Source organism: Zalophus californianus, chromosome 4, assembly GCF_009762305.2.
Source record: "Zalophus californianus isolate mZalCal1 chromosome 4, mZalCal1.pri.v2, whole genome shotgun sequence".
Taxonomy (NCBI): Eukaryota; Metazoa; Chordata; class Mammalia; order Carnivora; family Otariidae; genus Zalophus; species Zalophus californianus.
In genome coordinates, this window is record NC_045598.1 from 99,634,455 (window position 1) to 99,650,496 (window position 16,042).

The window sequence follows — 16,042 nt, forward strand, 5'->3', positions numbered from 1 at the left end:
TGGCTCCTTCTTGTCATTTTGTCTAAGCTCAGATGTCCTCTCCCAGAGGGGCCTTCTCACCCCCTAATGAAATGCTGTCCCTCTCCCCAAGACACTCTCTATACATTATATATGGTTTTACTCTGTGCTAAGCAGTCTGAATTTATCTATTTCATTTGCTTACTTACTTATTGTCTAAGTCTGCCCATAGAAGGCACAGATCTGTAAGACGTTAGCCTCTTAACTCTTGGATTTCTGTGCCTAGAACATGCCTGGTGCACAACAGGTATCGAGCAAATTATCCACTAAATGAATAAACATTATACAAGAGATAACTTTAAAATCAGGAAGGCAAAAGGGAAATCCCTTAAGTTACCCAAGAATGTGGCCAGATGTTCCCTCTGTAAGAGGTAATTAAGACCTACTGGCAGACTCCCAGCTCACTTCCACTATGCACCATGTCCACAGGCATCAAGAAGTGCAAATCCACCTACACAATTTAAATTACTCTGTTTTTCTTTTTTCTGACTAACCATAAAGTTGAATTAACTTCAGTGAAATCAGTGTGATGTGATTCCCCTGTACTACAATTACTTTGTATTATTCCATACTTTAATTTCTGCTACCTCGATGAGATGACGTGCTGCACAAGACAGAGACTCTGTGTTTCTCTTCTAGCACCTGCAGATCAAGAAAGCACTGAAATGGTAGGTAAATCTGAGTCCAACTACCAAATTACTGACTGCTTCATAAAAGCTACCAGGTTCCTGATCTTTAGTAAATAAGGCAAGCTCTCAGATCCGGGAGGGATAAAATCAAATAAGGCAATAAATTAATTAAAATAAAATAAATAATAATATAAGATAAAGAAATAGAATACAATAACAATCTAGAAAAACATATTTCCCATCTTTTCCTTTCAATCTGGGACTTGCAGTCATTCTTAAAATATTTTTTGAGATACTTTGATGTGCTAAGAAGCCTTATAAAGTTCTTTAGCTCAGGATCTGTGACCCTTTAGAATTTTTTCTATAACCACAAACCACACACTCAGCTCCCAGTGCCATCTTCCCTAGTCCCAAAAGACATAATGTTCAGTTTTGAGAAAGAATAAGATAAAGCAAATGACTACCATACCTTCAGTAGGTTTTTCTAAATTTTCAGTTTGGTTCTGGCCAGCATACTCCTTGATATTCACAAAATTCTTCAGTTTTGGAAGACCCAGTGGGGATTGTGGGGATTCCTCTTCTGAATCTGGCTGACCATCTAGAAAATTCCAAACAAATATTATAATAAGTGATAGTCTGGCCAATGGTACAGGGACTACTGATGTTTTTATTCTTCTTTACAATAAACAAGATGCTCCCCCATCCCTGCCTTTAGAAAGATGAAATGGAAGAAGGCCAGTCAGAGGGAGAGATTCTTCATTATATGATGCAATGTCTGCCATTAACGAACAGGACAGTATCTGCAAAGAACACATTCCCCGGGAGTTAGCTGGTTCTATAAGATAACGCAGTAGTTATCTTGGTTGGGCTATGAAGCAGAGACCAAGTAATTTAGCTTACTTTTACGTAGCAAGAGTAAATGAGATGTGATTTTTAAAAAAAAGTTTCCAATCTTAAATCCATTCATTATTATGACAATGTAGCTCTTTATTAAACTATATCTAAGTACAACATGAAGCAAATTTAAAATAAATCTATCAATGGGTCCCTGGGTGGCTCAGTTGGTTGAATGTCCCACTCTTTTTTTTTTTCTAAAGATTTTATTTATTTATTTGACAGAGAGAGATAGCAAGAGAGGGAACACAAGCAGGGGGAGTGGAAGAGGAAGAAGCAGGCTTCCCGCGGAGCAGGGAGCCCAATGTGGGGCTCCATCCCCAGACCCTGGGATCATGACCTGAGCCGGAGGCAGACACTTAACCACTGAGCCACCCAGGCTCCCCGAATGTCCCCTTCTTGATTTCGGCTCAGGTCATCATCTCAGGGTTCTGGGATCAAGCCCAGAGTCCAGAATCAGAGAGGAGTCTACTTCAGGATTCTCTCTCTCCCTCTGCCCCTCCCCCTGCTCTCTCTCTCAAATAAATAAATCTTAAAAAACAAATCTATCAAGGACTGGGGATGCAAATACATTTCAACTTGTAGGTGGGCCACCCTGGCTGAATGCTGGTGGCTGCCTGGAGGATTGTTGAGGAACGTGTGGCATTGCCCCCTTTCAAGGGGACAGTAGGCTTCACTGATTAGAGTTGTCTGCCTGGGAGCAGATGGGCACCAGCACCATCAGCCTTCATCTCTGATTTCTCCCATCTTGTGTCTAAGTCATTGTTCCAGCCTTACTCTTTGCAAACTCTGTGGTAATCAGATGTTTTCTTTGGATGTGCTCATTCCAGGCAGTTGAGCCTCTGTATTGTACGGTGCACTAGAAAACTCCTCTATCTGGGTAGTTTAACTACCCAGTTTATTAAAGAGAAGGACTAAATTCCATTTCATCCCTAGATTCTCCAACATGCATCTCTTGAAATGGAGACATTGTTCTACATATCCATAACACCGTCATCACACCCAAGAATACTCAAAGATATTCCACAATGCCCTCAACTATATAGTCCTCTATTCAAACTTGTGTAGTTGCTCCAAAATATCTTTTATAGCTCTTTATTTTCTCAATACAGCATCCAAATTTATGTACAGCATGTAGTTTATATGCCTCTTAAGTCCCTCTCTCTCTCTCTTTTTTTTAAGATTTATCTATCCATTTGAGGGGGGGCGCAGAGGGAGAGGGAGAGAAATCCTCAAGCCGACTCCATGCTGAGTGGGGAGCCCAATGTGGCGACTGAACCCTGAGATCATGACCTGAGCCAAAATCAAGAGTCAGCCGCTTAACCGACTGAGCCGCCGGGTGCCCCTAGTCTCTTTTAATATAGAACAATTATCCTATTTTTTTTTTCTTTTAATGCCATCGACTTTTCTGAAGAGCTCAGGACAGTTATTTCACAGAATATCTACATTCTGGATTTGTCTGATTGTTTTCTCTTGGTTAAATTCAGGTTAAGGATTTGGGGCAAGAATTCTACATAGGTCCTAGGCACTTCATATTGCATTACATGAGAAAACACCTAATGCTAGGCTGTCACAACTGGTAGAAATTTGATCACTTGGTTAAGCTGGAAAATGCCACAGCTCTCCATTGTAAAGACACATTTTCCTCCTTATAATTAGGTATTATGTGAGGTGATAACTCGAGCCTGTATTTTTGCCTTGTTCTCCACCAATCTTTCATTACTCCCTTGGTTTGTACATTAATCAGGTCTTCTAAATGTTTTTAGGTAAATTTTAAGCATACAGGATGAAAACTACATTTTATTTATATCTTGGTTTCCTCAAATAACTCAGCCAAATTTGTAATCTACAAGTCACAATAGGTTATGCCATTAGCTAGTACTGGGACAAAAGGTGGTAGGAATTGGCTATGTTTTAAGAGGCTACTGTTGGGCATTCTTCTTTTAAGCACATTAACAGGAATATCAGCTCCATGAACACATTACCTGGGTGAAGATCGGATGTATTCTGAGGAGTTGCTTTGTTTGTATCTTCCTCTCTCTTTGGAAAAGGAGGCAAGTTTTTAGAAAGAGTGTCCAGATAATTAAACTGAAAGGAAAAGCCAAAAGACTTACTTTAGACTTATGCAAGCCTGGAAGGCAATTGCCGCAAGCACATTAAATTGACAAGCAATGATGAAAGCAATATTTTTTTTAGGCTCTGAAAAGAAAGTTTGCAAACTAAAAGTTTTCGGGCGCCTGGGTGGCTCAGTTGGTTGGGCAACTGCTTTCGGCTCGGGTCATGATCCTGGAGTCTCGGGATCGGGTCCTGCATCGGGCTCCCTGCTCGGCGGGGAGTCTGCTTCTTCCTCTGACCCTTCCCCCTCTCATGTGCTCTCTCTCTCTCATTCTCTCTCTCTCAAATAAATAAATAAATAAAATTAAAAAAAAATAAAAGTTTTCCAAGAGACTGTTTAACTCAGTTCTAGATTTTGTCAATCTGTCATAACTTCTCAGGCAGCTTTTGGTTAATAATAGAATCTGGAGAATCCATAGCAATATAGGGAGCTCAAAACACATGAAAATATTCACTTTGTTTGAGAGTGTCAAGGTTTCATAGAAGAGGGGTGCTCTGTCTCCATGGGCTTCCAAGAACTTGTAATCATTTAGTGCTATTTCAGCAGCAGACGGGTGCAGAAATTTTAATGGAATAAAAACTTCAAAATGGAATCTATAAGAGGATAACAATAGGGAAAATTTGACCCAAAAAAGGGCTTAAAAGAGATGGGAGAGGGTAATTAATAGTGACAATGCAAGGCAGAGAGGTGGAGTGGTAAGTAATACGTTGGCAGCGAACTTCTCCTTAGGTGCAAGACCTGAAATTAGTTTTCCCTCTCATATCCTTGTGAGGACATGGATTTGATGAAAGGTAAAGTCAGTTGGGCTGATGCAGGAAAGAAACGTCAGGAAAGGTTGATTACATAATGACATATGCATTGCATCAACTTTTGTAAAGACTCTTATTCAATTGTTGTTAATTACATTCAATTACCTGAGACTGACAGAACTTGCTCAATTCAGATTTGAAGTAGGGTGATACTACTTTGTTTCTAATTTCCATTAGGTAGTTTTGTGTGTTTTCAATTTCCTTCCTGGTTGATATTTCCATAATGATAAAAAGAAGACACAGAATTTTAGCTTTAATTCCTGCAGAAAATGGAATCACCAACACTAAAACTGGTAAGAATTAACTCATCAGAAAATTTTTTTGTCAGTTTGCTTCGGTTCATTTTCTGCTCCTTCTAGAATCAGTCACATTTCCTACTTCAGAAATCAGACTTTCCTTTAAGATAGGAAATAATGATGCCAGGTGGTAGTGTGTTTTTACAGTTGATCTCAAAAGACTAAAATCCACATGGTTGACCTTTTTCGCATGTCTTTCAATTCTCTGAGGTTTAAATACCAGTTTGATTCTACTGATTTCTACAATTTCAGGAGGAGAGGTAACAAAAGCTAAAACCCAAACCTAAGGAATGGTTTATGACTAGTGTGATCAGTGATTACAAAGTAAAATAAAAGCAATCATGATAACCCTGCTAGTTGTATTTCCAATATCAGAACCCTATATTGGGGAGGTGATACACCAGCTAAAAACTTTGCTTCCCAGCCTTTCCTATATACAGGGAAGGCCAATGACAAGAAACTGAAGCCACTGGGTAAGACTCCAGATAGCCTTTAAAGAGGGCTGACACAGCAGAGAGGCTTTCCCTTTGTCCTTGTCTCATCTCTTTTCCTACTTCCTGAAATATGGATGAAATGGCTGCAGCTGCAGCAGTGATTTTGCAACCATGAGGCAAACCTGAAGATGGAAATCATGTGCTAGGATTGATGAAAAATAAAAAAAAGAAATCTGAGTTCCTGACAATGTTGTGGTGCTACTTACCATGGCCTGCCCACTTCTGACTTCTTTTACATCAGGAAAGGTAAACTTCTTTCTTGTAAAAGCATTGACTAGGGGGGTTGTCTATTAAATGTAGCTGAACCTAATCTTATCCGAGATAGTTCTCATTTTTAGGTTCACATGCCAGAAATTTTACCAAGTACTTTACACATCTAATCTTACACTAACTCTATGAGTTACTATTATTATCCCCATTTTACTGGTCAAAACATCAAGGTGTAGAAAAGGTAAGTAAACTACCTTAAATCATATAACTAGTAAGAGGTGAAGTCTGAATTAAAACCCAGGTTGCCTGCCTCCAAGCCCATGATCTTGATAAGTGCATATACTAGTCAGCTATTAGCCACCTAATGTGTGAGCTGAAAGATACTTCAGGTATTAAACGGCCCAGTCATCCTCATTTAACAGATAAGCACACTGAATTCCTGAGGTAAATTTTACTGAACTAAAACAACCAGTGAAAATAGAGCTACCATACGATCCAGCAATTGCACTACTGGGTATTTACCACAAAGATACAAATGTAGGGATCCGAAGGGGTACGTGCACCCCAATGTTTATAGCAGCAATGTCCACAATAGCCAAACTGTGGAAAGAGCCAAGATGTCCATCGACAGATGGATGGATAAAGAAGAGGTGGTATAGATACCCAATGGAATATCATGCAGCCATCAAAAGGAATGAGATCTTGCCATTTGCAACGACGTGGATGGAACTGGAGGGTGTTATGCTGAGTGAAATAAGTCAATCAGAGAAAGACATGTATCATATGACCTCACTGATATGAGGAATTCTTAATCTCAGGAAACAAACTGAGGGTTGCTGGAGTGGTGGGGGGTGGGAGGGATGGGGTGGCTGGGTGATAGACACTGGGGAGGGTATGTGCTATGGTGAGTGCTGTGAATTGTGCAAGACTGTTGAATTACAGATCTGTACTTCTGAAACAAATAATGCAATATATGTTAAGAAAAAAAAGAAGATAATAGCAGGAGGGGAAGAATGAAGGGGAGTAAGTCGGAGGGGGAGACGAACCATTAGAGACAATGGACTCTGAAAAACAAACTGAGGGTTCTAGAGGGGAGGGGGGTGGGGGGATCGGTTAGCCTGGTGATGGGTATTAAAGAGGGCACATTCTGCGTGGAGCACTGGGTGTTATGCACAAACAATGAATCATGGAACACTACATCAAGAACTAATGATGTAATGTATGGTGATTAACATAATGATAAAAAATTATGAAAAAAAATAAAACAACCAGTGAGCATCATTCAGCTGTAAGTAATCAAACTGGAACTGACTCTAGGTCCACTGGCTCTGAGACTAGTGCCCTTTCTCTTATATTAGCTGGCCTGTCAGAAAATACCAAATCAAAATATCATCTTACTTAAACAACTTTAATTTCCTATTAAAATATCTTCTCTCTACTGCCTCACCTGATTCATTCCTCAGTCTATGGCAGTGTGGCCTATTGCCTACAGGCTCTTAGAGCTACTCTCACAAAATAAATCTCCCAGGTGATAAACCCAAATTCCTCTTTTCATTCTCCTTTCTGATTCCTCCACAGAATCTGACACTTGTTGATCACCCTCCATTTCCCGGAAACTCTCTCATTTCCTAACCCTCCTCCCCAGATCCATTTCCATGCTGCCAACACTTCTCTTTCTATGACACAAATCTCATTATGCGTTTTACTTTCTTCTTCAAAAATTTTCGTTGGCCTGCCATTATCTTCCTGTAGGTTAAAATCTAAAATTGTTAATGTTTCAAAAATGTTTTAAATGTGAAAGGATAACACACGCACATAATTCAGGAAGTATTAAAGAGTATGTAATAAAAAGGAGGTCTGCATCCCACACTGTCTTCTAACCTCTCCATCTCCTTCCCCATAGGCAATCATTGTCACCGGTCTCTTAGAACTCCTTTCAGGGATATTCTATGAGACAATACATACCTTCTAGTTTGACCTTGAATATAGGGGTGGCCCATAGACGGAGGGTCCTATCTCATCACTTCTCCCACACATTCTACAAGGTAACCCAGACATTTTTATGAAGAAGAATCTTCATCCTTCCTCCAGTCACTGTGGAGAGGAGCCATGCAAATGTGCGCAACAGTACACCATATGTACTACTATATACTCAGTAAATATATCTGGCTTCCTTTCCTGATGGGGTGGTATCCTCAGCTAGGAATAAAAGGAAACCAAAGCACATAATGCTTAGAGCACATTCCTCATCTGAATTATAAGAACCTTGAAGGCTTATGACTAGGCTCTGCATTAAGTTCTAGGATATTTATTAGTAGATTAGAATTAACAGAGCACGGAGAGTACCTGAGAACTTTCTTGCTTATGAAAAGGAGTGGATCTATGTAACAGTCAAACGGGCTGCCTTTAGAATTGGTGACATCCTCACTCATAAGCTGAGTAACCACTTGGAAAAATGTAGAAGAGATTCAAATAAGAGCAGAGAGCCTGGATGGTAGGACCTTTCAACCTATCCCATTTCCATGACCCCACAAAACTGGGCCTTTTCACATGCTTAGATATACTTCAAGATAGAATTACCTCTTTTGTGCCAACTTTTCTTTCCAGTGCTTTGCTTGTGTTGTGTACCTGGGGGAAAGGAAAGGAAAGTATGATGGACAAGGGCAATGCTCTCAGCTTACAAAAATACAAGAAAAACCTCCACTGTATGATAAACTGTTGACAGTGTAGGAGATGAAAGTCTGAGAGTTCATTGATGTCATCCCCCAGAGTTAGGACACTGTCTCTCCATTTCCTCAGTCACTGTATGCTTCACACTAACTGGAACACATTATGGGATGAGCTTACCTCCATTTCTTTTCAAAGAAACCTGAATCCAGTGTTTCTGGCAGACGTTTTGGAGCAGTAGGCAAAGATTGCTTGAATAAATCGGTTAGGTGGGCTGCAACTTTAAAAATAGACAAATTTAACTTTTATCCTCACTTCTTGGTGGCACAATGCATGGTCAGTGCCCGATTACTCACTTGAGAGGGTTTCTAAGAGCCTACATTTAATCTATCAAGTGTTTTCTAGAATTTCCATGACAGAGCTGTAATATAACAGTAAACCAGACCACTTTTAGGAAATAGCCTATGAGAGAACACACATCTTATTGTCAATATGTAAAATGTAGTGACCTCTCATTTATCCCACAGCATTAGGGGAATCAGTGTTTTACTTAACTGAATTTCTTCATATCTAAAACACCAAAACTTTAAAAAAATTAACCATTTTGTTGAAATTGTTTTTCTAAAAAAATCTATGGATATGAACATAATACAATAGTTATTTGATAATTTGAGCCTATTCCTCAGAACATGGTCTCAGTGGGATGTTGACAAAGATTTAAAAAATTAAAAAGGTTCCATGTTTTATGGTTATATGAGCTTGGGAAACACTGATTTATACAAGGTTAAATATGTTTTGTTAATTTACACTGTGGCTCTCTAAAAAATAAGGCAATATACAGGATTATCCAAACTTATCATAAAATTCATTTTTGGTGCAGCCATTTCATAAATGAGTGTTTTGGGAAATACTTTGGGGAGCATTGACTGAAAATCACCACTCTTAATATTTCAAGGGCAGCTGTGAGCATGCAAGATCTTATTTGACTCTTGTGTCTGTTTGTTTGTATGTTTGAAAAATATATTTAGTTCGTCCTTCATTATTAGGCAACCTACCCATTTACCTCTATGGTGATTGTTCCCTCATGCCACAGGTTACAAATTCAAATGCTACAAGGTAGAGATCCCAGATAAAGTATAGGGCATCTAGTTAAATTTGAGCTTCAGATGAGCAACAGATAATTTTTTAGTATAAGTATGTCCCAAATCTAACATGGAATAAACTTAATGCTGAAAGGTTACTTGTTTATCTGAAATTCAAATTTAACTGGGCCTTCTGTATTTTTATTTGCTAAACTGACAATCCTAGTATAATGGGCTTCCCAGGTGAAAGAGTGACAACAGAGTGGCAACTGAGGGTTGTGATCGATTCTTCTGTTCATGGTCGTTCTAAAGGGGCAGCTGTTAATCATCTTCAGCCAAACGTCACTATGTGGTAATGTCACATTTCAGGAGATGGAAAATTCAGATAAACAAAAATAAGTGTGCAAGCCAAACACTGTGGGGGACACATAATACACATCTGTGGGCTAAATGAAACCTATGCCTGCCAGTTTCTGACCTTTGTCATATGGCCAGAATAGAAAAGGAAAAGAAAATCCCAAACCACCAAATTGTTCCGGGCTTGTCTGTTGTGAACTATGAAATCATATAAGTAAGTTTGCTGGGGCTGTATATTCCCCAAATGAATATGCTTTGAATGAGGCTATTTTCTTTGACTGCTTGAGATTTTATATATATATTTATATATATATTGCAAAGTTTTGGTGATAACTATAGTTGCTCAAAAGTTCTGTGTGTGTGTGTGTGTGTGTGCCAGGAGGAGAGTGTTGGCTGGTTGACTGTGTCTCTCTTGAATCTTAGCTATGTTGGAAATACAAGCTGAGGTTAACATAAACATCAAATGTCAACTGTTTCCATTCAACAAATCAAATTTAAAAATAAATTAGAGACAGTCACGGTTTTCAAGGATCTCACAATTTAGGCAGAAAAAATATGTAAAAAAATCATTACAGTACAACATGGCCAATATGGCAACAGAAATATGTACGTGGTACTTTGCTATCAGATGAAGGAATGACTTAAAAGTGTATTTAAGATTTTTAAATATTTTGCAGAAAAATATTAAAGTTAAAATATTAAAGTAGTTACCTTCAGTTACATGACTTTTTGTAGTTTCTTCCATTTTAGGGAATGACTGAAATGAAGATAGAATTCCTTAATCATGATGATTATATTACATACAAACTCACTTTGCTTAAAAGCATTCTTCATGTGCTCAATAGATCTTTCATGGAAACTACTATAAAATGAATTAGTTTTTTAATGCCAATACAAAACTTATTAGATTTTTTTAGCCATTCTTTTCACTTAACAAATATTTTAAAATGCAAATCATTTTAAGTTGTAGAAATTCCTTTTTCTTCCTTCTTCCTATTTCATTAATTAATTCATTCAACATTTTGATGAACATCAATTTCTCAGAAGACAATATAAACTTCTATTTAAGAGCCTTCACAATTATTTATGATTTAAGGAAAAGCCTAAAAAGCATTTGGAAAATCCAGTACATGAGGAGTCAGATTTCCCCAGAAATAAGAAATTATAAGAAGGGAGCAAAGGCTCCATAGAAGTGGCAGAAACAGCTTTAGTTGTAATATTTGGTCTTGCGGCACCTAATATTGAAACAACAGTAAAAATATTGGTACATAAAATATTTCTTTCTCACCATAACTAGCTTGAGGAGATCCGCGGCGTTGCCCCTCTCCTCCTCAGTTCTGGAATCTTTCACGGTCATTTCCTGTAGCTTGTCTTCTTTCTTTAGAATATAGTTTATATAATCCTAAATCGGCCGAATAAAATAAATCAATATAAAACAGAAATAAGGTAGAAAGAAACACCAAAATAGTCAACATCAACTTGAAATACTACAAAATGAGTAAGAATATGTAAGTTTGCAATGCTCAACAAACCAGTTGCTAATCAAGCAATCTGGAAAACCTTTTCCTTAATTATATTAATTAGCAAAGACCTGAAAAGTCCAAAGGCAAAGCTTGGAGGGCCACAAGATATTAGAACTGTATGAAGACCCCAGAGAGGCCAGGCTTCTGACTCTATGCTCCAGTGTCCTCATCAATAAAATGCACAGACTTGGGTTAGGTGGTTTCTAGAGTCCTCTCCAGGGATAGTCTTTATGATTCTTCTATGAATGTAAGTTTAGGTTTTGTCCATGCCTTTGCTTTCAAGAGAAATATACTTTACTTTTTCCCTAGGTACCTATTTTCATAAATAAATGGTCCCCTGCTCTATGCGAGGTGCTGGGTATATAACCATAAACAAAAAGCATATGATCTTGTTTTGAGACAGTTAACAAAGTAGACACTGAGATGGTACAGATATAGCTGATACAGCTGACTATATATTTACAAATTCTTAGACCATTTCCAAAAACCAACAATGCTTTTCTTCCATGGACAAGTATCAGATTAATAAGCAGCTCTACCTTTTTCCAGAGGTCATTAAACCAGTTTCCCATACAGTAAGAAAGAAGGAGGACTCTATATAGCAATCACATGTATAAGTTACTTATCTTTTCAATGTCTCGTGCCTCAATACTTCCTATACCTTATGGGAACCATTAAGTATGTCCTACCTCTCAACCTCCTACCCTCTGGAAAATTGACATTCATGTGTTGCATTAGATCAATATTGGTAGAATTACATAATATCAGGTTCCTCAGGAAACCAAGAGGAATAATTGCCCTGTTCCTGATTCTTCTGGGTCAGGTTATGTGAATTCCATTACCTTCAGGGAAATCTGCAACTTCAATTTCACCTCATCCTTTATGACCTCATGCTGGATGAACTGGCGCATCTGTAGCACTTTGGGGCTCTTGAGTATAGGGGCTGGGGCACTTACTAACTGTTTGGACCCAATGTCAAGGCCCTTCCAAATCTGAGTGCCAAATGGAGGTCCAGGAGTTTTTTTCTGTTAACAAAACAAAGCAAAAACCACCATCAAAAAGAAAAAAAGTTTTAACATTAATTTTATTTATTTATTTAATTTATTATTATTATTATTATTATTATTATTATTATTATTTTTACTGAACCCTTATTTATATAGATACCAGGCAAGGAACTACTTATTAGGGAATGCAATAGTAAAAAAAAAAAATCCCTGCTCCCCAAATGTTTCTCAAATATAAGGAAAATTGGTAACAGAACTGGGCAAGCTTTCCTCTTTATATGTGTTACCAGGAATCTGGATATTTTAAAATCCTGCTGCATTATGTCCCACTGAATAGCATTTAGGGGAGTAGTAAGCAATGTGGTATCATGGAAATGTAGCTTAGCTTATGCCAAATGCATGTGACTATTGCTTACTACCCACAAGTAGCCTAAGACATTTGGAATAAGCAGCCTTGAACTTTCTGTTTTCATGTTCATTTTGACCTAGAGAGATTGAAAGAGAAATCATCCCATAGATTTGGGTGGTCTTTGAGCTCACTCTAGATTAAACATCCTTCCAGAGTCTTTCCAAGGTCTCTTGGGCACAAATGTCTGCCTCAGAGCCGACTCACATCTTTATGTTATCCTTGTAACTGATTTTCAGGAGTAGTGTGCTTTGATGCCCTATGTCCTATAGAGTGTATGATGTGCTTCACTGTAAGCTGCTGTTCCATGTCTGATACATGGTCAGAGATAACCACGCAGAGGCTTGCCTGGGCAGAGCCACTGCTACTGGGCATAGAACGTCATTGCTATAGGAGTTGCAGAGGAAGAGAATGAGCTTCCTTCATGAATCTTAGATGTGGCATATTATTGGTCATGAAGCACTACTTTCAACTTGGGTATAGCCTGAGTGAGCCATTTGGTGTGGCCTTTTTATTTTTCAGATAAGGAAGTAGAGGTCCACCGTGACTTGTCCCAAATCCCACATTAATAATTGGTAGACTCAGGACTAGAATTCAGATCACCTTCATTCACCATGTTGGTTACAGTCACCAAATTAAAATATAGGACTAAGAGGTCTTTGTTATCTTTTTTAAAAAATATTTTATTTATTTGAGAGAGGGCAAGAGAGAGAGAGCATGAGGTGGGGGGGAGGGGCAGAGGGAGAGGGAGAAGTAGGGTCCTCACTGAGCAGGACCCTGGGATCATGACCTGAGCTGAAAGCGACTCTTTTTTTTTTATTATTTTTTTAAATTTTATTTATTTATTTGAGAGAGAGAGAGAGAGTGTGAGAGGGGGGAGGGTCAGAGGGAGAAGCAGACTCCCTGCTCAGCAGGGAGCCCGATGTGGGACTTGATCCCGGGACTCCAGGATCACCTGAGCCGAAGGCAGTCGCTTAACCAACTGAGCCACCCAGGTGCCCCAAGGTCTTTGTTATCTTAAGTGTTCATTATCTGTGCCGTTGCTATTACCAGATTGTTTAGGGGAGCAAAATTCATTATACCTCAAAAACATTATCCTCCCTACCTAACACTAGTATGTCTCTCTGATCATATTATCAATGTCTTCATTGATTTAATAATTTAACATCGGACAAATATGCTGGACATATTACACAAATTGCTTGCAAAATGAAATGTCAAATCTTGCACGATGCAGGACTTCATGATTCTTGCTCAAGATGTTTTCTTCCATTCTTTAAAAACACTTTAGGTGGGGCTTCTCTAATCTGGCATAATTACAGTGTTTACTTTTTAACATTGTAGTTGCAAATCCTTTGTATAATCTTTCACATTTTTTTTTTTAAAGATTTTATTTTATTTGACAGAGCAATAGAGAGAGAACACAAGTAGGCAGAGTGGCAGGCAGAGGGAGAGGGAGAAGCAGGCTCCCCGCTGAGCAGGGAGCCCGATGTGGGGCTCGATCCCAGGACCCTGGGACCATGACCTGAGCCGAAGGCAGCCGCTTAACTGACTGAGCCACCCAGGTGCCCCCTTTCACATTATTCTTACATGTTTCAGTCTGTACATTAGTAAATTAGGGGAGAAAGGGAGTGTGAAAGACCTAAATTTTGTGTTAAAACTAACAGATAAGGAATGAGAGAAGGAAAGATTTCTGTATTGCATAATATCAGTAATTCCATGATAAGAGAGGTAGAACATGCATTACTCAGAGTGGATATTTTCATACTATAGGAAGATGTTTGAGCCTGCAATATAGGCTAAAAGAAATAAAACTGAGATTTAGCTAGTCAGGTATATTTCTTTAAAATCTACAAATGTTAAAGTCTTCAAATATAAATCTCCGGAGCCCATTAACAATTTATGTAAGAATGAAAATATGTGAATATACAGGAGAAGACCTGAGACCCCAGTACATTGATGGATGGATATGCAAGGGTAGTGACTTTCCAGAAGAAAAAATTTATACCTCAATGGAGGGAAATGTCTCCCATGATCTTGACTGGAGATTCGGAGGAACAATTGTATCTAATTCTTTCTTCATTAGCCACGGTGATGCTTCATGAAAAGGGCGAAGGACAGTGATGCTCAGGGTGCCTGGTTCAAAGAGTTATCAGAGGATCATTTCTCTATCAAAAAGATTCTGAGAAATTCAATAGGTTTTCACTAAATTCAACAAACACTTTTTTAAAAAGATTTATTTATTTATTTGAGAGAGTGTGTGCAAGTGGGGGGAGGGGCAGAGAGAATCTCAAGCAGACTCCCCACTGAGCATGGAGCCCCATACAGGGCTCTATCTCACGACCCATGAGATCATGCCCTGAGAAGAAACCAAGAGTCCAACCCTTAACCGACTGAGCCAACCAGGCGCCCCTCAACAAACACTGCAATACGCAGTGATTGTGATTAAGAACCTTATGATCTAAGCAAGAAAAGTGAGGCTTTTCGCCACCTGGACACCGGGTTTAGATCACTTGGAATTATTAATTGACACCTTACCATCCTTCAAAAACCACATCCAAGTCTTGTTGGTTCCCTTGAGCTCACCCACTGACCTACTTTGGATCATTTGTGTCTGAGAGATCCTGTTCTGAGCTACAGCAACAACCAGCTTTTCTACCCAGATCTACTCTGCGAATGAATCCCGCTAGCAGTCAGAGTGACTGATTATGTTAGGCCATGATTTAAACATTTCTCTGACCTCTCACTGCTCGCCAGATAAAACTGATACCTCGGTATTTTCTCATCCTGCCTCAACTCACACCATTTCTCCTTCTGTGTATTAGCTCCTTCGGCCTTTTCCTCCCTCTTCTCTATGGATTTTTGCTTTCTGCTTTGTACTGTCTCTTCCAAGAAAGCTCTCCCTCCTATTGTAATCAACTGCTACTTTTCCACCAGTTCTTAGCTCCACTGTCTTCAGGGAAGACTTCTAGACTACATCAGATTCCTGCTCTAATGGAAACATATTCCTTTCTTTCAAAGACCTTATCCTAATTGATAATCATATAATCACAGTTATTGTTTGCTATACAATTAATGCCTATCTCTCTCATTAAACTCTAAGCTCTATGAAGGCAGGATCCACACTGTTTTAGCTCACTACTGTATTCCTAATACCCAGCCAGTGTGTTTGGCACATTGTAGGTTATCAAGTAGATGCTGGTTCAATAACTAACAAAGCCATTTGCAATGAATTCTCATACAGTTCTACACATGCACTGCACAACCAATCAGAGCGCCCACTTTCCATATTCACAAAGAGCAAGGTTTACTATATCATGCACAGGTGCACTGATACACTAAAAGATGTAAGTGTGCAGGGATGCAGGCCTATTCATAAATAAGTGTAAAGTATATCCCACCAACCAGAGAACAGATAAAAAAGGAACATACATAAACCTAGATACAAAACATTGGTTCGTACATAGATGACGTCCAAGTTTATATCTATGTTTAAATACACATATGACATAAACTGATGTTTCTTTTTTTTTT

The 16,042-nt window shown here is 38.7% G+C and overlaps 1 protein-coding gene across 11 annotated transcripts in view; it reads right to left on the reverse strand.

The window, feature by feature from the left end:
* Nucleotides 1-16,042, reverse strand: part of SPAG17 (sperm associated antigen 17) — a 237,836-nt gene that overhangs the window by 34,269 nt on the left and 187,525 nt on the right. For 8 of the 11 annotated variants that reach the window (XM_027609149.2, XM_027609136.2, XM_035727150.1 and 5 more), the window contains 9 exons: nt 14,517-14,644; nt 11,938-12,120; nt 10,861-10,974; nt 10,284-10,329; nt 8,314-8,413; nt 8,047-8,094; nt 4,572-4,671; nt 3,527-3,629; nt 1,117-1,245 (listed from right to left, as the gene is read on the reverse strand). In XM_027609149.2, coding sequence (XP_027464950.2) covers nt 1,117-1,245; nt 3,527-3,629; nt 4,572-4,671; nt 8,047-8,094; nt 8,314-8,413; nt 10,284-10,329; nt 10,861-10,974; nt 11,938-12,120; nt 14,517-14,644 — 951 coding nt within the window. Of the gene's footprint in view, nt 1-605; nt 661-1,116; nt 1,246-3,526; nt 3,630-4,571; nt 4,672-8,046; nt 8,095-8,313; nt 8,414-10,283; nt 10,330-10,860; nt 10,975-11,937; nt 12,121-14,516; nt 14,645-16,042 lie in introns of all 11 variants that reach the window. The other 3 variants (XM_027609156.2, XM_027609175.2, XR_003522719.2) reach the window with 2 other exon arrangements.